This window comes from Xiphophorus hellerii, chromosome 21, assembly GCF_003331165.1.
Source record: "Xiphophorus hellerii strain 12219 chromosome 21, Xiphophorus_hellerii-4.1, whole genome shotgun sequence".
In the NCBI taxonomy this organism is placed as follows: domain Eukaryota; kingdom Metazoa; phylum Chordata; class Actinopteri; order Cyprinodontiformes; family Poeciliidae; genus Xiphophorus; species Xiphophorus hellerii.
This window is the reverse complement of record NC_045692.1, coordinates 22,543,228-22,565,698: the sequence shown is the minus strand read 5'-3', so window position 1 is coordinate 22,565,698 and position 22,471 is coordinate 22,543,228. Positions and strand designations below refer to the sequence as shown.

At 38.4% G+C, this 22,471-nt stretch overlaps 1 protein-coding gene across 1 annotated transcript in view; it reads right to left on the bottom strand.

Annotated features, from left to right (window-relative positions):
* Positions 1–22,471, bottom strand: part of LOC116711452 (cadherin-6-like) — a 95,402-nt gene that overhangs the window by 15,009 nt on the left and 57,922 nt on the right. Inside the window, exons 4-7 of the mRNA XM_032550771.1 lie at positions 21,095–21,214; positions 16,664–16,831; positions 13,711–13,898; positions 4,841–5,094 (exon numbers count right to left, since the gene is read on the bottom strand). Of these exons, the coding sequence (XP_032406662.1) occupies positions 4,841–5,094; positions 13,711–13,898; positions 16,664–16,831; positions 21,095–21,214 (730 nt within the window). The remainder of the gene's footprint in view (positions 1–4,840; positions 5,095–13,710; positions 13,899–16,663; positions 16,832–21,094; positions 21,215–22,471) is intronic.

Here is a 22,471-nt window from a genome sequence, read left to right as displayed (position 1 = left end):
GCTCATGGATAATTAGGAAATCACATCAAATCAATAGAAAATGAGTTTTATCTCCTAAATGTCACATTAAAGCCAACACAGTCATTGACTGCTGACCTAACAGCTGTCCATCTGGCAGTCACTGATGAGCAGCAAAACGTCGCTGCCAAAGCAGCTGCCAGCGACCAACCGCACCCAGGAATGCTTTTAAATGAAGATACAGCAAATTCAGGTCTTATCAATGCTTTTCTGCAATACTTGCATTGAATTTACTCAAAAAATGACACTAAAAGTACCAGTAATGTTTCTACAATTGGTTTTTAGATGGTTTTTTCTTAATAGATTGGAAGCTACACGCAAATTTGTCATTTTTCATCATCAAATCTGTTCTTTTCTTGCAAAAGTTTATATTTATCTTTACTGTAAAACCTCAAAAAAGTCATAAAATGGTGGCTCTTTAAAAATAACGGCAAGTTTTAGAAACCAGACAAAAATCCTTGGTAATATTTTGTGTTTTTGCAGTGTATGCTGTATTTAAATCAGAACATTAACCTGGAAGTTAATCTGTAACAAACGTATGAAGTTAAAGTGAAGAGAATCGGTTGACTTGGTTGTTTTTGCAGCCTTGCCCTGTGGTGAGGAGTCGACTCTTCACACAAACAACACAACAGTGGAGAGTTTTCTCTGCTTGCCGTGATTAATGGAGGAGCGGGCGTCACGAGGGCCGGCGTAAGCGGCAGGAGAACCCCGAGGGGAGACTCTGAACGCATCGCCGCTCCGCTCTCCTCCTTCCACAGATTTGTTTTTTCTCTTCCTCCAACACCGACCGTTTCCTCCTTCCTCTCGGAACGCCTCGCCGGGCCAAGCTGAAACTCTAACCTCGTTAAATCTGTGTCAGATGTGGGCTCTGCTAATTGCTTTTCTAAGAATCGCAATAATTCAGCTGGCTGGGTCAGACTCTGACGCAGAGATAACGGCGGTGGCTCGGCCCGACCGGGGATCCGAAGTGCTGCGGTAAGCAGGCCGCCAGCCGGTCGGATGGATGGGAGGTCGCAGAGGGTCACGGGAATGTTGGCAATCAGCTAATTCTTCTTCAGACGGGGGACGGCGGCCATCTTTACAAATCACCTCCTCTGTGATTATTTACTTCTCCTTCCATCTTTATTCCTAAAACATTTGAAACATTCAGGAAGCCTCTTTAGTATTTTTGCTAAGCTAGCATATTTTATGATTCCTAAATATTTCCAAAATTCCAGACATTTCTAGACCCAAACGTTTAATTTTTGGGTAATCTTTTTAGGGGACATATTATGCAAAATTCAAATTTTTGTACGTATTTATTCTTCCATTCGTTTCTCAACTGCTTTGGAAAAACAGCAAGAGAGTTTAAAACAAAACTACTGAGCCATTTTTGGACAATATCTGCATTTCCATTAGAAAAAAGTGAAAAGCATCACCAGTATTCCGCGACAGACAAAAAAACACAATTTTGCAATTGGAGTGTTTCCATAAAGTAAGAAATGCAATTAAAATCATACATGAAGGCGTTCATGGGATAAGTCATTAAAAAACATCCTCCTGTCGTCCTTTTTGTCGTTTCCACCAGTAGTAACATCTTGTTGTTCATCCCATGACTGATGATGCAAAAAAAAGTGTTTCTCTTGGAGTTTTGTGAAAAACAACATTGAAAAACTTGAATGTATTTTTTAATTGGTGCGTTTCTATTAAGCAAATTTATTTTTGTAATTTGAATTATATGATCAATGGAAACACAGTTAACAAGTCACTTTTTTGGGTGTGTGGAAAATGAGCCATTTCAAAAACTTTGCAAATGTGACAGATGAACAGGCACTGCCCGTTACCTAGCAACCCAAGTGGAGTACAGGCACATTTGGTCAGCTGGTTTTACCACTGCATGTGCTGTACAATGGCTGCTGGAAAAGACAAATGTTTTACTGTTGACTTACCATCCAGAAACCACTTGCTGCATTCTTGTTGGCTGTGTAGGAGGCTCCACTTCTGCTTTTCAAATGTGTACCGTTGTATAATTGTTCATGTTTGCAGTTATTTTCACTGCCAGCAGCAGCTTATTCTGATTTAAAGTGACAAGACGCCCTAAAACAGCTCATTCTAAAAGGAGCTAAAAATAGGCAGAAGTGAGCAGACTGAAATCTCATTCTCTAAGAATAAGTTTGTGGAAAAAACAGAAAAACAGGTTAGACCAATCCTAACCTGTTCAAGGAAACATTAGGTCGCCTTTAATAACATTTAATAAGGCAAATATAAACCACTGGATTTTTAGCCTTGATCTAAAGGATTTTATTGTTCCAGCAGTTTTGAGGTTTTCTGGAAGTTTGTTCCAGGCTAGTGGAGTAAAAACCTGAATATTTCTTCTTCATGTTTGAGATTTTTTTTAGAGGAATAACTTGTTGCTATTTATGCTGATCCAAATCGCAAACTCAAACATGTAGAGTAAACTCCGCTAAACCTGAGTTTTATTTATTAGCAGCAGCAGCTGTCAGATTGCAAATAATAAAACGTCCATTTTTATTTTTTTGAACACCTTCGGGGTCTTTAGTCACATGTCAGGCCGGCCAGCTGGACAAAAACCAAAGCCTGAACTTTTAATGAGGACAACGTCCTCTAAACATATTTTAAAGGCCTGAGTGTAATTAATTAATCATTCGACGACACCGGCTGAATTTCTAACACCTCAGCAACTAAGTGCTCCTCATCTCCATTAAAGCTGCGCCTCCCCATGATCTGTGTTTGCATTCCTGTGAGCACGTGTCTGCGTGTGTCACTAACGCCAATAAATCCAAAAACTTCCTGATCCCAGGCAGCCTGCAGGCCTCCCTCCCTCCTCCGCTTAGGAGCGGCGGTAAATGCCACCGGGAAGCTTCGCCGCTGATGACGGGCGATAAAAGAGAATGATATCATATTTGACACCTGCAGTAAAGCGCTGGAACTTCAACCTTGAGAGCCAACTCCCTCAGAGGGTCGTAAAAATGAAAAAGTCTGCGCCAGAGAGGAGGTGCCGCCTCGCACCTCCCCGCCGTCGTTCCCGTTTATTGGAGTCATTCGGATAATTACGGATCTGCATGAACTGGGGGAACTCTGGACCCGCTGCTGGATGTGCTAACTCTTTGTTTCAAACGCCTGTAGTGATCTAATAAACATTCATTATTCTCAGACGTTTGTTTTGTCCGTTTCTAACATTAAAGCTAAAAGTATTTCATTTCCAGGGCGCTGAGCTTTTATTGACCAAATCCAGAAGTTACTAAAATCTTCAGCAGAATTGATTTTAGTCCATTTTCCTTCATTTTTCAGGTAATGTTGCTTTGAGTCAGGAATATAGTCAAACTGTTAGGAAGGATTTTACTGCAGGTTAGAGGTGAAGTTTTGTTTCTCTAAGCCGAAGCCAACAGGAATCAATTAAATCCAACAATCATCTTTTTCAAGTACATTTATAGAAAATCTGCACAACAGTTTCACTGCAAAAACATAAAATCTTAAAAAGTATTTTGTTATTTTCTGTTGCAAAAATCTTAGTACACTTAAAATAAGACCAAACTAACTATTCAGCAGAAAGAAGCTTGTTTTAAGTAAATAATTTTATAGCACTGATAAAGCATTACTTCCACTGGCAGATTATTTCACTGATAAGAATTTATTCCCATTTTATAAGTCAGATGCATCAAACTTGAGGCCCGTGGGCCAAATCTGACCCACCAAACCTATTAATGTGGCCATCAAGACTCTATTGGGTTTTGTGCTAAAATACAACTTTATTTGTCAAACCAAGTCAGTTCTTTTCTGTAAACAGCCAAATTACATATGTTTATCTAAGTCCAGTTTTAGGGGAGCTATGGCCGTCCACCAGTTGTCCCACTGGGTTTTTTTTTTGTTAAATAATGTTAAAAGTTGACAGGAAATTTTGGAAGTAAAACATCTACAACATAGAAAATACACCAATGGATTAAATAAAACTCATCTTACCGTAGTTTGTGTAAAAACATGCTATTTTGTTAAATAGCTAACTGTCTGAAGATTACAGATTTTTTTATTCTGCATAAACCTAGACTCACCTGTCTTGGCTATTTCTGTTACCTGTGTATTTAAAAATATATATTCAAGTAGCAAGAAGGTCCTGGGTTCGATTCCCGGCCCGGGGTCTTTCTGCATGGAGTTTGCATCTTCTCCCTGTGCATGGTGGGTTCTCTCCGGGTACTCCGGCTTAACAAACAGTCCAAGAACATGACTGTTAGGTTAATTGGTCTCTCTAAATTCTCCCTAGGTGTGTGTGTATGGTTGTGTGTTCTGTCTGTCTCTGTGTTGCCCTGCGACAGACTGGCGACCCGTCCAGGTGACCCCGCCTCTCGCCCAGACGTTAGCTGGAGAGGCAGCAGCACCTCCTGATCCCACTGGGGTCAAGGGTGTTAGAAGATGGATGGATTTAGCCTGGTATTATCAGCCTGGTGGGATGCCAGGCTGATAATACAGTAATAAGCCTGGCTGGCTTATGATACACCGAGAGAAAGCCTGTATTTTAAGTTGAATAGGTGGTTTTATCGATGCATTCTGCATCTTAAACAGCCCTTAGAAAACATTCATGATGTTGATGAAAATGAGTTTGACTCCCCCTGTTATAAGTGAAATAATCTGCCAGTGGAATTAGTACGTTTTTAAAATCAGTATTAAGGAATTATTGACTTGAAACAAGTTTTTATTTCTTGCTAAAAGATTTCTTGTAGGTTCTCTAATTTCATGCGTACTAAGATGTTTTCACTAGAAACTAAACTACTTTTTATGACGTTGTGTTTTTGCAGTGCCAGGACAGAGTCAGGGTCCGGTCGGTTACCTGACCAGGCTGTGTTTGTCGTCCGGATCCGACGCGCTGACCGACCCGATGATGGCGTTCCTCGCCGCGTCCTCCCTCACCTCCATGATGTAGCTGGGGCGCTCGAAGACGGGCGGCTCGTCCACGTCCTCCACCACGACCTTGACGCTGGCCTCGTCCTGGAAGGGCCCCATGGAGTACAAGAGCGGGTTGATGTCGACGTTTTTCACCTGGATGCGGAGGCTGTACTGACGCTTCTTCTCGTAATCCAGAGGCTGAAACAACAGACACGGCGCTCCTCTGAGTTCATTATCTACTCACATCCAAACATCCTGCCACCTTTATTTTAAGGTCAGATTCAGTTTTTATTCATTAAATGTCTCTGGGATCATCTAATGACCTCATGTGAGGGTCTTAGTGTCTTCAGAGACACTAACAAGACCTCTGATGGACACAACTTCCAATAATCCAATAATGTGACTCATGTCGCGTTTCAGTACGGGAGAAAAAAACTAAACATGAAGATAACAAGGCTGCCTTCATTTAAAAAAGGCCAGGATTTATGTCAGGAGTTTTAAGACTCCAGATCTGATTAATTTGAACTGAGCAGAAACAGAAGAAAAAAAAATAAAACAACTTTTCTTCTGTCGACTCTTTTAGATGCTTTTCAGCTTGATTTCCTGATCCTCGCGCTCGGCGGCTCTGTAACAATCAATCAGCGCTGCGGTTTGATCTTCGCAGGGTGACATCTGTTCCTTTTGGTGTGTTTCTTCTTTAAATGAAGAGATCAGCGCGACAGATTAGCGCTCGGCGGCTTCGACGTGATAAAATATGAAATGAAGTGCAGAAATCTCATCTGGTTCTCTGATTAAAAGTGGACCAAGCAGAAAGAACCTCCAGCTCAGATGCTGAAACGCCACAAAATAAGTTCAATAAAACACCTTAAACTGGTTAAAATAGTTGATTATTGACTAAAATCCAAAGATAAATCATTACTGATAGTCTCAGTAAACACAAATACTCAGAAAGTATGGCTGGGAGATACAGATTAGTTATAAAAAATCCATGCCAAATTTGCTAAAAAAAAGAAATTCCTTGCTTTCTTTTTTTAAAAAAAAGAAATGACAAATTACGGAAAATGTTTTCAAAAATTGACTTTCATTTCTGTTTATTTGAGCCTTTCCTTTATCTTTCAGTCTTTTAGAAAGCCCATCTTCTTTCTTTCTGAGTTTGTCTTCTATGTGTTTATCTTTCTTCTGAATTTGTCTCTGTTTTTTTCATCTTGTCCTCTGTTTTCCTGTTGTTCCTCGCATTAGTTTGTCTCTTTCCTTCTTTCTCTCTCCTTGGAGCGTTTTTTTTTTTATAAATTCACCTCTGAACCTTTTAAATTTCTCTCTGATTTCCACTGGAAACATCAGTCTGATGAGCCTTCAGATGATGGAGGCCGACTAACAAGATTATTTCAGGTCATGTGAATATTGAAAATTAAGCTAATGAGGCTTAAACGTTTTTTGTTTGCTTTTTTTCAAAGCATGCAATGCAAAAACACAAAATGTTCCCAAGTATTTTCTACTCTCTAGTGCAAATATCTTGGTAAAATTGAAATAAGACAAAACTACATTACAAGTAGCTTTTCAGCAAGAAATGTGAGCTTGTTATAAGTCAATAATTTCTTAATACTGACAGATTATTTCACTTAGTGACCAATATTAAGGAATTACTGACTTAAAACAAGCTCCTACATCTTTGTGTAAAGTTACTTTTAAGCTAGTTTTGTAGTTTAAAGTGTATTAAGATATTTGTACTAGAAACTAGAACAAAAAAATACTTAGTAAGATTTTGTATTTTTGCAGTGTAATCCTTTTGTCTGTAATTTTGCACCTATGATGTAAATTTCTGAACAATAAAACAGATTGGAAACAAAATCTCACCACAGATTTTTGTCGAGTTTCTACTGCAAAGCTAACATACAAAAACTTTTCATCAGGATATAGGAGCTTGTTTAAAGTCACTAATTCCTCAATATTGATTTTAAAAAGTAATTGTACCAATGGCAGATTATTTCAATTATAACGTGGGAAAAATGTATTTTAATAAGTGAAATAATCTTCCAGGGGAATAAGTTCTTTTTTGTCCAAATTAAGGAATTCTTGACCTAAAAAAATCGCATATTTCTTTTTAAAATGTTACTTGTAAGATAGTTTTGTCTTAATTAAAATATACTAAGATTAGCACTAGAACTAGGCAAAAATACTTGGTTAGATTGAGTGTTTTTGCAGTGTAAACATCCTACTTTAGCATTTTATTTTGCTTAGAACAAAAGGAAACTTCTTTAATGGTCTTTGGTTAATCCTATAGCTGATGTACAGTTGCTAATTTCCCTGTTTTTAGAGTTCTGCTGCTGCTGTTTTCTTATTTTTTTTGACTTGGTTTGTTTCTGAAGCTGCAGCCAGCGAAGGTATCCCCGCATTGATGGGATTAATTGGTGAGTGTTGCATTATAATGAGCGCAGAGCAGGAGCAGCTGGATCAGAGCGAACATCCTCGCAGGCAGCCAACCACACGCATAAAATAAAATAAGAGGAGTCATCGAGGGCCTGAATTATGGAAATGAAATCCAGATGGAAGGAGCCCCTGAATCACGGCATATTAGAAGTGATTGATTTCTGCAGTTTGCCGTTAAGGTGGAGGGGGCCCATGTTCCTTTGAAGGACCAATGGGACGACGAGACTGTTTAATTATCAGGCTCAGAATTAGAGCACGCTCAGTCCGTTCTGCCTCGCCGCGCCGCAGCGCCTACAAAAGGCAATTATGTCATCCGCCGCTTAATGACGCCGTGATGGAGGGGATCGATGGGAGGCTGCAGCCTGATGAGGCAACGACCAGATACAGTTGGATACATCAAACGGACCTCAGCTCCACGCTGCCATCCATATCGGCATCAATACTCCTGCATCAACCTTGAGGAAGAGCGGATCTCGCACGAAACAAATGTACTGGAAGTGAGAGCAAGCGTACGATGAAATCTAATAACGCCGCTGTCCGTCTTCTGCCCGCTGAAGCAGAGAGGAAATACAAAGTTACTCTCTGCTTCTCTTTTTTTCCTGCTATTGATTGGGTCGGTGTGTTTAATGTGAGGCTGTGGGGGAAAGACAAAAATGTACAGTATAGAGTAATGTAATGAGTAAGAATTAAACGTGACCTATTATGCTTCTTTGAACAGGTTATGATAAATCTATGGTCTATACAAAACATGTTCATGACTTTTCACACAAAATCTTTCGTAGATAATGAGATTATAGTGAAAATGAGCTGTTTTAGGGCATCTTGTCTCTTTAAATCCACGCCCCCCCAGCTCAATGTTTGCACTCGCACGTGAAACTGGCTGCAAACAGATGCACAATTATACAACTGTACATCTTTGAAAAGCAAAAGTGGAGCCTCCTGTGCAACTGATAAGAATGCAGCAAGTGGTTTCTGGATGGTAAGTCAACAACAAAACACTTGTCTTTTCCAGCAGCCATTGTACAGCAGTAAAACCAGCTGGGTAGTAAGCAGGCCTGTCACGATAACAAATTTTGCTGGATGATAAATTGTCCCAGAAGTTATTGTGATAAATGATAATATTGTTTGGAGACCATTTTCAAGTAGTATAACAGTATATAATCTTGTATTATATAGTTATAATGCAAGATTACATTCATAAAAATCAATAAACTTTAAATTCTAACAAATAATTAATACTGGAAATGGAAGACATTTTAAATATCCAAAATAAATAAAACAACAGAAACAACAAATTAAATGAATTATGAAGTTTCTGTAAACAAAATTATCTTTCAAACAAGGGACATTTGAGACCAAAACACCAAACTGAAGATTTTTATCATCCATCGTTTTTGGTAGAAAAGGAGAGAGAAAAGAGAGAAACGATAAATCTTGCAAATGAAAATTATTGGGTTTGTCTTCACTCATGTGACTGATTGATTTATTGCTTATTGGGACAACCCTATTGGTAAATCAACAACAAAACACTCGTCTTTTCCGGCAGCCATTGTACAGCGCGTACAGCTGTAAAACCAGCTGACCAAAAGTGCTAGAGTTCTGCTTGGGTTGCTATGTAACGGGACTGGACTTAGATAGAGTTGCTAGGTAACAGCTTATTGCCTGTTGAATGTGGCCCAACATTACTTAGGTTTTCAAAACGGCTCATTTTCCAGACACCAAAAAACATTCACTTATTCCAAAAAACCCCTGTTTGGGTTGTTTTGAGAAGCAGTAGAAATGGAAGAACAAAAACGTTCAAAATGTGAATTCTGTATAGCAGGTTCCTTTTGAAATTATCGAGTTACGTTTATGTTGTTTGTCTTTGTTGATCTGCTGCCCTGAAATTTCTAAAACATCTTTTTACTTCCACATTTCTCCCAGTCTGAGCTTTAGATCTGTGCAGCTGAGCCGCACCGGCGCGGCCCGTTTGGGTTTTAGGCCAGTAAAACAACCAGAAAATAAAGACTGATTGCTGAGATTCACCATTTGAGAGCAATAATACTTCACTCGTTTGACCGCCGTGCCAACCAACTATATGTTTTTATAGCGTTCAACTGTCTTTAGAATATTCACTTTCAGAGCTGAGAGATTTGTAGCTGGTAGCTTCAGAGGAGAATATTTTTATTAATGTTACTTTGCGCTTGTGTGATGTAACAGTCAGAATGATCTAAACTCAGAGAATCAGACAGAAACTCCTGGAGTCAGATTAACAGCCAAGTTCTTACATAAACTCATTATGGTGCTAAACGTATTTCAAACAGATCATCGCACTTTGAGATCATCTAGATTTTTCTCCAGTGGTCAAGACTCAGATTTATTTATGTTTTACGAGAAAAAAGTCTTAATATTACCAGAATTAAATTGCAATACACAGAGAATAAAGTAATTTTATGAGAAGTCCACCATGAAAAATACCAACAAATTAATTCTCCAAGGTTTTTTCTCATTAAAATGACTTTTCTCGTAATTTTAAGACATTATTCTGGCAAAATTGCATATTTATTCTGCCAACAGTATAACTATATTATCGAAATAAAACAAAAATTCCCAGAGCCTGGCAACAAAAATGGATGATTGAAAAAAGCCACTTTTTGAACATAAATTCTGGCTTTTGTAATTTCTTTTTTTAAAAAAAGAAAGCAAAAAATAAATAAACAAATAAAATTCAAAATTGGATCTGGGATGAAAAAATAGAAATTTTATTTTTAAGCCCTAAAAAAAATTATCAAACACATTAATACATTGACAATACTGCAAAGCATCCTAAATTCAGGTTTTTAAATTAAATATGATTTTGTTGGGTTACTGATATATTTACAATCTAACTCACTTAAGAAACTTTTTATCATCGCTCAGCTTTGTGAATAACAATATTTCTGTATTTAGTTTGTGGGCTGTTGTTGATGTTTAGGTATAATTTCCAGCTTTAAATCAAATCCAGTAAAGCAAAGCTTTTCTAAGAGTGGGGCAAAAATAAACAAAGCAACTTCGAACGTGTAGCCAAGTTCAGCTAGCCTATCACCTGTTCAGTCCTCCAGCCACTGAGGGGCGCTGTTATAAAACATAACTTATCAAAAATTTGATATAGAGTTACCAAAATTCAACAGTGAGCTGCTTGACATTGAGATTGTTTGGATCATTTTGTTTTTACTGCTTAAATCTGTTTTTAGTCCCGTTTTGTCTGAACAAAACAGCGGAACAGAACTTCATAATGGAATTTTATTACATTTGCTAAATTTGTGTATAAAACTATTAAAGATCCTAAAAAATGACTACTAATTATTTTCTGTTAATGTTTCAAGGGTCCTTAATAATTTGTCTAGACTGCCATTGACCCATTTATTTACTTTTACTGTGTTTTTGACATATTTTGACATATCACATGCTTGGGGGAATTGCTTCTGTCACTGGCATATTGTCTGTATGGAATTATATAATGTCCATTTACAAGTCAATAAACTCCTAATGATGCCGAATCCTGCATTTGTTGGGTTTTATGTTTTGTTTCACACAGAGTTCAAAGGTTCAGGTTGCCTTTATGAATGCACACATTTAAACTTTACAGTTTGTTAATGCATTTCACAGCTATGCTGTGCACTGCGAGCGTCAAACTGGTATTGAAACGGTAAACAGAACAACACAATGCCGCTGTCCCTGCATGTGATTTCGGCTTGTATACACCAGAGAAAATCAAGCTGTGAACATCCAACAATTTACATCACAAACGCTGAACGTCTTCGCTACAAATATCTTACATTTCCACCGTATGTGGATGATGATCGTCTACTTTAGTTCCATTAAATCACATCAATCATTTAACTTTTTAAAAGGGTATTTACTGTATTTACATCTCAGCCCTGCACTGTGCGGCGTTCAGCCTGGCTTCGGATGCACAACTTTAATCCAGTGATGCTGTTGGTGCATTAATCCCCAGCCGGGCGAGGCAGATGGCTGCCCTCACGGAGTCCGGCTTTTGCTGGAGGTCTCTTCCTGTTAAAGAGGAACCCTCCGCTCCGACTCCCTGTGAATCCTCAGAGGATCCTATTACCCCGAACTGGACTCTGTTAAAACAAACCGGACTGGACCGAATTTATCTGGACTCCTGTAAACTGTTTACTTCCTCTTTAAACAAGGGCAGCAGCAACGCTGTGCAAGATAGAGCCGTTTTAGTTCAGTAACACTTTCCAACCTTGCACTGTAAAAACACAAAATCTTACCAAGTATTTTTGATCTAGTTTCTATTATAATATCTTAGTACATTTAAAATTAGACAAAACTAATTTACAGGTAACTTTTCAGCAAGATATAAAAACTTATTCCAAGTAAAAAATTCCTTAAAATTTCTTAAAGAAAACTTAGAAGTTATACTGGCAGATTATTTCACTTATAACAGTTTTAAGTTAAATAATCTACTAGTGGAACTAGCACGGTTCTAAATTAAGGTTATAGAATTATTGACTTAAGACAAGTTGTTATGTTATTTTGTCTGATTTGAAGTGTACTAAGATATTTGCTGGAGAAATACTTTGTGTTTTTGCAGTGTGCAGCCCTACCTCTAATAAAGACCAACAACAATTCTTCACATAAAAGCCCAAATGGAAAAGTTTTTACTTTGAAGCAGCCAGCCTGTTCTTCATGCAACGCACCAACTAAAACCTAATCCTATTTTAATGTAAATATTCCAGAGTGATGCAAGAAAGCGCTGCGGGTCACAGTTAAACTGCACCCCGCTGATGTGTAGAAACTACTTAATAAAGTAGGCATTAAAACAACATAACCTCTGACTGAGCGCGGCTGCTCTGTAAACACGCGCCAAGCTGCAGAGGTGTGTGTTTGCTGCAGTAATAGACCCCCACCAGAAGCTGCTCACAGTGTAAACAAGCACTGAAAATCTTCAAGATCAAGAGTTTAATATCCTATCTGTGTTTGTCGTTCTTTTAGGAGAAAAAACACAGATTTACACAGAGTCTACGCAGTTTGTAACAGCAGCAACAATCCTCTCTGCCTGGAGTACACAGGATGTTCATGTGCTCTGGAGTTGTTATGCAGCCTGTGTGGCTGGAAAATGGGAACTTATTTGCTCAATTAGAGGCTCCTGAGCCACGTCTTGCTTTGATGAGCTCTGAGTGTTAATAAAAATCTACATTAAATGAGTCTTTTCAGAGAAACATGCAGTTGATGATGGTGGTTTCTGTGTTTTAATCTTGTTGCTGTCTGCAGACGGCCTCTGAGGAGGAATAAACGCTTTCATCAATTAGACTGAAGACAGCCTTACAGACAAGACTGAGGGGGAAACGCTTTCAGCTGCTGGAGATGTGAGTCTCTTTAGGCTAAATGCCGTCATATCTGCAGAACACATCAAACTGAAACAGCGAGAAATGAGGGGTAATGCACAGCGACGCAAATTTAGAGATTATTTTACTTTTTGTCACATATGGAAAACCTAAATGGGTTTAATTCAGATTCTTTCCAATAAATAAGTATCTTATCTTAAGTATTTTTCGTCTAGTTTCCAGTGCAAATCAAGAATTCAATAATTCCTTAATATTGATGAAAAATTACTAGATACAGCGTAGATTATTTCACTTAAAATATGGAAAAAATATCTTGTTATAAATTAAATGATCTGCCAGCAGACCAAAACTGCAAAAATCCAAAATACAAAAGTATTTTTCCTCTAGTTTCAAATAGTAATATCAGTAAATTTGATATAAGCTGGTTTTAGGTCAATAATTCCCTAATACTGGTTAATAAAAATTGTTCCACTGGCAGATTATGGCACTGAAAACATGAGAAAAAGATAAAAATGTCTTGGAATAAGTGAAATAATTTGCCAACAGAAGAAGTATTTTATTTTTAAATAAAATGTTAATTTTTTGCAGAATATTTGTGAAATCTGTCTTTTTTTTCATCATTGCTCTCTTTGAGTTTTCATAGTTCAGGTGATGTCACCACGCCTACGGCGGCCATTTTGTTTCACAATCGTGTTTTACAGTTTCTATTTACTTGGACTTTGATTATATTTCCAATATATTTTTATCACATCTTGCTAACTCTAGAAGCTTTTCTCTCACTAAAATATATATATATTTTTAAATTGTGTGTTTATTCTCTTTATATGATAATTAAATCGTATCATATATCGTAATTAAACAGAAATTCTTGCGTCCTCGTATCTCCATGCTGTTGTACAACTCCCAGAATGGAAGACTGAAATAAGAGCCTCTGAAACTTTTTTCAAATTTTTTGCGTAATTCTTTTCACTACTTTGCGTTGGTCTGTCATCCCAGTAAAATCCAGTAGAGTTTGTGTTTGTAATTTGACAGAAGGTGTAGAGCTGCTGACCTTTTTGATCACGATGACGCCTTCCTGCGTGCTCCTGTTGGCGAAGACGTCGAACACGCCCGGCCCGTCGCTCCCGATGATCTTGTAGTTCATCTCGGCGTTCTGGCCGATGTCGGCGTCTATGGCGTGGATGACTCCCACCGTGGAGCCCAACTCTTTGGACTCAGGCACCCTGAACTCATACAGGCCTGCGAGGAGAGAGGTTTCTGATTGTTACAAGTGATCTACTTGAAAATACTTTATTGATCCAAAAGGGAAATTAAATGTTTATGTTTCCTTGAAAAGGTTAGGATAAATCTATGGTCGATACAAAACATGTTTGTCACATTTTATGTACAAAATCATTCTTACTTTATGAGATCTTAGTCTGGTCAGTTCTGCCTGTTTTGAGCTGCTTTCAGAATGGTCTGCTTTAGGGCCTCTTGTTACTTTACCGTTGCTAGGTAACGGGCTGGGCTTCTCCAGGGTTGCTAGGTAACGGCTGGTGTCTGGGACATTCCGGAGGTTTTATAAAGGGATCATTTTCCAGATACCAAAAAACATCAACTTACTGCCTAAAAAATGTCTGGGTGACTTTAAAAAAAAAAACTTTACTGCAAAAGCACAAAATCTTACTAAGTATACAAAAAAAACTAACTTATGTGTAACTTTAACACGATAAATAAGCTTGTTTACATAAATAACTGTTTAATATTGATAAAAATGAAAGTTTCACTGAAAGAATATTTTACTAGGAAGAACTTTTTCCCATGTTTTAAGTGAAATGATCTACAGTGGAATTGATACTTTTCCATCAATATTATGAATTTATTGACTTAAAACAAACTCCTACATCTTCTTGAAAAGTTACTTGTCAGCTAATTTTGTCTTATTGAGGTAAAATTACAGTTCCACTGGAAGATTATTCTGCTTATAAAAAAGGGAAATGTCTTCCTACAAGTTAAATAATCTGCCAGTGGGACTAGTATTTTTTTTAAACAAGCTTATTTATGTTGCTGAAAGGTTACCTGTAAGTTAGTTTTGCCTTTTTTCAAGCATGATAAGATATTTCCACTAGAAATTAAACAAAAATTCTTGGTATGATTTTGTGTTTTTGAAGTTGGGTTGTTTTTAGAAGAAGTAGAGACCCAAATGAAGTACAAAAACATGAAAAATGTGACATTCAACATTTTTAGCAAATATGAAGAGAAAACAATCAGAGGTGTGTGGTCATGACAACCGAGGTCAAATCTTTTAATCTTTTCAAATGTTGATTTTTAAAAAATAAAAACTGGGTAAAAAAAAAGGTAAAGCTCCTCCCAGAAGGAGCTACTAAGAGAGAAAATGTCTTTTCTGACCTTGTTAATGTGAAAAGCAGCAGCTTTGGTAAGTGGGTGAGTCACAGAGTTCAGGTCGAAGCGAATCGGGAGCGTGTGAATAGATTTATCGCCGTTAGATGTAAAACATCTTTCGCTTCCAAACCGACTCGCTACAAGCCCCGCGCAGCATAAATCCAAGGCCAATTTGCTCAACATAAATTAATTGCCCCTTGTTTTTGGTTTTTCTTTTTTATGCGCCAAATGATTTCCTGGTTCAGGGCGAGGCGACGGATTGATGGCTGCATCCAGTATGCTTAAACGAATCGGCTGTGATGTACGCGCGTGCAGCCCGCGGAGACAAACAGCACACACTCACTAATAAAACATGCTGACAGTGTTTTGGCAACGCCTGAGTCGGCAGGTCTGTGTGACACTTCACTCCAAACACATTCACTGAAAGGGGGAAGCTCTGTGCGAAGGTTTCCCCGAGGCTAACAGGTATTTAGCATCAGGAGCAGAAGAAGAGGCATCACTCCGGCAGACAACAATGATATCGCTCCCTGACACTCTTCCTCCTTTGGGTGTCCCGTTACAATCTCTCTTCCTCTTTCTGCTCTCTCTCTCTATATCGTTTATTTATTTTTTTGTTGTCTGCCTGTCTCTCCATCCTCCCTCGTTCTATCGCCATGGAGATGACAGCGTCTGCCACTGGGCTCGCCGCGCGTGAACGTGGAAATTCAATACGTTTCCAGGCTCAGAGTTACAGATCCCCTCAATCCCTGTTTTGTCAGTTTCTAAGCTATTTATAGAAAAGGTCATAAAGGATTTAGTGGGCAGAGGTCAGACTGCAGCAAAAAACAGATGGATGGATGGATGGATGGGTGGATGGATGGACTGTTCTATGAACGGAGGAATGCAACACCCAGACACCAGGAGAGGAATTCTTCTTCTTCTTCTCCTCACTAACTCACTCCTAAAATTGTCCCACGAACCTCCACTGTTCTCCATCATTCTGTTGGCCCTGGGGCCCCCGGTGAGACCCGCCAACGCTAACTGGAGGCTTTGCCGGGATCCCTGCAGCCCTGTTGTCCTGCCACACCAAACAGAGCGAGGCTGGAGGGATCTAGGAGGACGGTAATCTGTCCATCCGATGTGGACAGATGCACAGAAGAGACGGGAGTGAGAGGAGAAAGGCGGGTCGGCCTGCATGTGGATTGATGGCTGGAAGAGGAACGCACCAAGGCCGGTTGGCGCTCTAAAGTGAGAACAGCAGTTTTATGGAGTAAAAAGCTGAAGCAACGACTTAATAGTCGGAGAGAGGCAAAGAGCGAGGAAGAGGAGTGGAGATAAAACCCAGGGAATGCTCTCTCTCCGTTTAATAGGGATTACAGGCCTGATCTGATGCACTTTGCGGGACCCTTCGCTCCGTCATATGGCTCTATATTTAATTATTCTGTGCCTTTAAGAGCTGCGTCGCAGTTGCACACAACCCAGAGCTCCCTGCAATAATCCAAATTCATTCTGAAACTGACACCAGATGGGGGCTGCCAGCCTGGCACCGACTCCTGCTGTTGACTGGTCACTCTGCGTGTGTGTGTGTGTGGGTGCGTGGGTGGGTGTGTGTGTGTGTGTGTGTCCAGAAGGCCTGTGCTCACTCTTGGAGAAGCGCGGCGGGTTGTCGTTCACGTCCGACAGGGTGATGCTGACCGTGGTGGTTCCTGAGAGCCCGCCCATCTGGCCCGCCATGTCTTTGGCCTGGATCACTACCTGGTAGTCCTGCTTCATCTCCCGGTCCATGCCGGGCAGCGCCGTCTTGATCAGACCTGGGGACGAAAAAAGCAACAAAACAGTGGGATTAAATCCAGATTAATCTCCCAAATTTAAAAAAAAACAAACCCACTGGAAGCAAAAACTGTTTTACAAACTCAAATAAATTGGGAACCAAAATTGCTAATTTTTGCTTTTCGAAGACTTAATTTTCAGAAAATCAGTTTGTCTTTTTTACCAACGTACTCCTTTTCTGTAATTCATCTTAGTATGCCCAGGGCGGCCATCTTGTTTCACAGCTTCTATTAACTCTATGACAAAGTTTTAGGGCAAGACTAAGATTTTTTCTTTTATTTTGGAAATAAAGTCAAAATATTACCAGATTACAGTTGTACAACAATAAATATGAAATAATTCAATAATAACGTTTAAGCTGTAATATTAGAATGGAGTATTATTTTATGAAAACCCCTACATGACAAAAAAGAAAAATTAAATTAAAATGAGGAATCTACAGCATCTTGTAGTTAAACAAAACTTTTTGTAGCATGGCCCTAATACTTTGTAGTACAACTCACAGAAGCCACTTTTTAAAAATATCAAATATTTTAAACAAGATTTTCTCCCAGCACTGATTGCAACATTTTATTACATTTTTAGCTATTTAAAAATGCACTGAGGCAAAAGATCTACAGCCTTTGAAGAAGCTGTTCCCCTCCTCGCCTGTGGTGGCGCTGCACCAAAAACCACAGAATAAGACATTAACTCAACTTCCTTCTTCATAAAATGGAAACAAAAAAGGAGTGGCGTCAAATTTTTGCAATTGTCGGATTTCTCTATTATATTTGGTAAACGTCCATGAGTCATTTCTCTCACTAGCGCTAGGCTAACTCGTTTGTTTTGGTTGTATTTACCCAGAATGCAATGTGCTATAGCCTGCTTTCTTCTTTTGGAGTGGTTTCCAGTCCGCTTGGCTTTCACACATGCATTCAAACCAGAGTTTGCTTTTTCAGAGTTTGATTACACATTCACACCGACCCAAACAAACCAGACATGGAGTTGGACTAAAGTGGACTAAACACGGCTGCTGTGAAGGCAAACTAAGAGTCTCCACTTGTTTATTTGCTGATGTGGTCACTGACTGCTCTTGCACCTGACTTTTGGTTGGACTGGACCATGAAAATTTCTCCCATTTAATTTCCATATGAAAATCTGTAGAAATATACAAATAACCCCTGGTTATGCATGATATATGTTACTGAAGGACATGCAAGAAATACTACCAGTAGGACACAATGTCAGGATATTGTGTCAGAATTACATATATCCCTATTAATGCTGCAAATTTCAATTAGGCCTATTAAAATATTGTACAATTTAGTATATAAAATTAGTACAATTAGCTGTTTGTCTAAGAAGACCAATGGAATTGAGCCAATTGCAAATTATCCAATTGGAATTGAAGTCTAGTCCAGTTTGATTCACACCAAAACATTTCAAAATAACCTCAAAGTGACTCAATGCAACATGATCAGATTACAAACAGTCCAATTCAGCCCAGTTTGTTTCAGTATCAGACTGAGTCATTTTCAATCCAAGTCAATCAAAGTAAATAAAATATAATTTACTAAATGAAAAAAGAATAAAGTTAAATTCAGTTCAGTTTATTCATTACAACCCAGATGTAATTTAGTAAGACGGCTAAAGATTCAGTTTATTAACACAGATGATTATTCACACCTGGTTCAGCTTAATCAGACTTGCACTGATTTGATCGTCTTTATTGATCATGGATAAGCACAAAAAATGATTCAGTTCAATTAAAACAAACTCTGAGTTGATCCCAGAGGGAAATTAAACATTGTTGTAACTTAAACTATACAAGTTTCTTTTTCCTATTTTGTTTGTTTTTCATGACTACTGAGCAGAATTTCGGCTGCATTCGCACAACAAGTGAAGATGAATGCTTTACTCACAACTAGAAACAGAAAACAGCCTAAAATATAAAGTATCAAACATTAAGCACCTTTTACTTCAGTTCACAATAACATTTCTCCCTCTTTTCGACCAGTGTCTTGAAAACAAATAATTCAATCACTGTATGTTTTTTAAGCTAAAAAGCACAATCTTTAATTTTCTAAGAGTTGAAGTAACATCTGAAAGTTTCCAGGATCGTTTATCGTCTCCTCTCTGTTGATGTTTGCAGCATTATTGCGCCGAGGAGTCGCCTGCTCCTTGAAACACCTTCGACTTGGCGTCGGGACAGAGCGAGGTGGTAATTGGCAGCACGCTGAAAAGGTGTGCTCAGGCTCCCATCAGGCCCTAAATCCAGGCTGCTGCTAAACGCTTTCATTTGAAGCAAAGAGGCTGGTGGGAGTTCAAACTCAGAACGATGCAAAATTAATACATTTCACCTTGAATAAAGCAAAACTTTCAGGGATTGAGGCTCGAGGAAGAGAAGAATATGATTTAAAGCGACGAGGGAAGAGATGGATGTTTTGAATCAACTTTTCTTTGGTTTTCAATGGAAAACAATGACAAACAAGCATTTTATCAGGGGGCAGATACCGGTATGATACCAATGCTAAAAACAACTAACATCAACCTACACACATATATTGAAAAATAACTTACAAGGGTCGACACAAATATGTTAAACGACGGGTAACATCAACTCGAACAGCTGTGTTAAAAGTGACTAAAATCGGCCTGTGCCGATATGATTAAAGAAAACTAACAATGGTGACAGCTAACATCGACCAATTCCAACAGTAAAGGATGGCTAACATCGACCAATTTCGATGTTTAAAAATGGCTAACATCAGTCAATAGGTATGTTAAATGACGACTAACATCGACCAATTCCAGTGGCTAAAACAAGGCTAACATCGATCATTTCCAAAATCACCTGATATTAATATGTTAAACATAACCAACATTGGCCAATATCAGTATGTTCAAAAATGGCTAACATCGACTGATAGCAACTCTAAATTACGTTAAATAAATCAATTTCACCTTGAATGAAGCGAAACCATCAGAGGTTCAGCTTCAGTTTGAGCAGAATATCATTTAAAATGACGAGGGAGAAGGTGGAGGATTTCTTTCGTTTTTGTCAGGCGACTTCACTTCCTGCTTCTACCTTTGTCATTCCTTAATGACTACAATACCCAGAGAAGAAGAGGAGGAGTGGGAAACAAATCCTGCTTATAACGCGATGTCCAGGCATGTCTTTGTGTAAGAGGGGATGTCAGCTTACATACCACATGTGGGATAAACCATATTACTGTTAATCCCCTCACTAATCTGCAAATGGCTTTTTTCTCCCTGACTCTTTTGTTTAGATGCGAGCGGGATGTGTTCCAAAGCGCGCAGTAATGATTAAAAGTAGATCTTTAGGACGGCTGATTTGCAGCAAATCCCGTCTCCCCTCCCCGCTCCGCCCGGCGGCGGCTTCAGAGGAGGTGAGGCGGGCGGGTTTCTGGGAAAACCAGGCTGGTTTCTCTGCGTTCTCTTGTCAGGGATTGTTCTAGTTCAGCTTCTCTTCTGAATATTTCTGTTTGCTTGTGTTTTCCTCACAATGGCGCCCTGCAGGCAGCACCCAGTCTGTAGGTGGAGCGGCTCTGGAGCTCAGCTTCTCCACCAGGATTCCACTTTCAGCTTTTACTAAATGTTTAGGTGGATCCAATGAAAGAAACTATGATTTACAAAAGTAATTAATAAAATATTATCAAAATGGCTCATTGCCTGCTGAAGCATCAGTTTTCTCATAGTTATTTGATCCAAATAAGAGAAGTTTATGAATTAAGAAAAGAAAGAAGTAAAAGTAATAAATAATGTAAAAAAACTATACTTAAAAGTTGAAGCAAATTAAAAGAAAATTATAAAAAATAGTTCAAAACTAAATCTTTTAAAATTAAAATTATGAAAAAAAAACAGTGAAATAAAAAAAAATACAAAAATACATTAAAAAAATTCTGGATTTTAGGAGGAAAATCTAAAAGAACAAAAACTAAGCTAAAAAATAAAATAAACCAGGACATTAAATATTAAAGGACAGAAGAAATAACAAATAAACATAGAATGAAACTAAAGAAAATAAAAGTAAAAATGAAGAAAAAAGAGGTGAACGAGTGAATCAGTAGATTTTGCCTCTTTTTCGTCCCTAATAAATGCATAATAAACAGTTATTAATCATTTATAAAGTGTTTATGGTCTTATTGTGAAGTTGTACCTGAAGTTTTATTGTAAATAATCCTTTAAAACTGGCAAACTGAAGTGAAAGGCGTTAAAGTTTGACCTTTGGAGGCGACGCTGACCTGTTTCCGGATCCACGGAGAAGTACGGCTGGCCCTCCAAGATGCTGTACACGACCTTGGCGCTGTTCCCGTAGGTGGCGTCGTCTGCGTCCGTGGCCGTCACCTGGATCACCGAGGTGCCTGCGGCGAGAAAACAGCATCAGGACAATGATTCACATGGCGGCTGAAGAATGAGCCTCTGGATAATCGGTCGGGCCGATGCTCCGTCTGATGAGACGTCCGGTCCTCCTCTGAATGTGAATGATCGTTTCTGTCTCTTTACGTTACCAGAAGCAATCCTTATCACGACGCCGCGTATATCCCCACACATGATTGATCTCAGCGGCTAATCGATTGGCCCTAATGTAAACATATCTCTGCCTGCAAACCCCAAGACGCCATCACCGTTTCCGTGGTTCCAGAGAGTCTGAGAAACAAATACAGAGCCTGGAAAAATTTTCAGCTTCTTCACATTTTGTTGCACTACTGCTGTGAGTTTTAATGTATTTTATTTGGATTTTACTGAATGCAATTTGTTTTAGAGAATCAGATTAAAGGAGGTTGAATGTAAATGCAGGCCACACTATTTAGATTCATATTTGACAATTTGGGCCAATATCGATATCTGATTATCATATTCTTACTTCGGTTGATGCCTGATATTTACTGACAAAAAAATATGGACTGATATCAATGCAAAAAATATATATCGGCCAATACCGATATATTAAAAAACGGGTACAGATTTGTTAAAAAATTATTTAAATTGGGCTATCCTGATAAGATTTTAAAAATAGCTACCATTAGCCAACAGCTAATATTGGCCAATACAGTATGTAAAAAACTACTACAATTGGCTGATCCTGATGTTTAAAAAAATCTAGCGTTGTTACCAATATGCTAAAAAATGACAAAAAATCAGCCAATATTGATATGTTAAGAAATTACTAGGATTAGTTGATACAGTATGTCTAAAAACAGTTATCCTTGGCTAATGTTGAAATATGGCTAACATCGGTTGATAGCGATGTTAAAAAATGGCGAACATCAACAAAAACCAATGTTAAAAAATTGTTAACGTCGGCCGATACTGATATGTTAAAATATGGCTAGCATTGACAGAAAAAATATATTTAAAAAATGGCTAATGTCAGTGATATCAAAGTTAAAAATGGCTAACGTTGACAGAAACCAATGCTAAAATGGCTAACCTCAGTCAAATATGTTAAAGAACAGCTAATATTGGTTGATAACAATGTTAAAAAATGACAAACATCAACAAAGACCAATGTTAACAAATGGCTAACAAAGGTTGGTACCGAAGTTAAAAATTGCTAACATTAGTTGATATTCATATGTTTAAAAAATTGACCAATACCATTGCTAAAAATGGCTAGC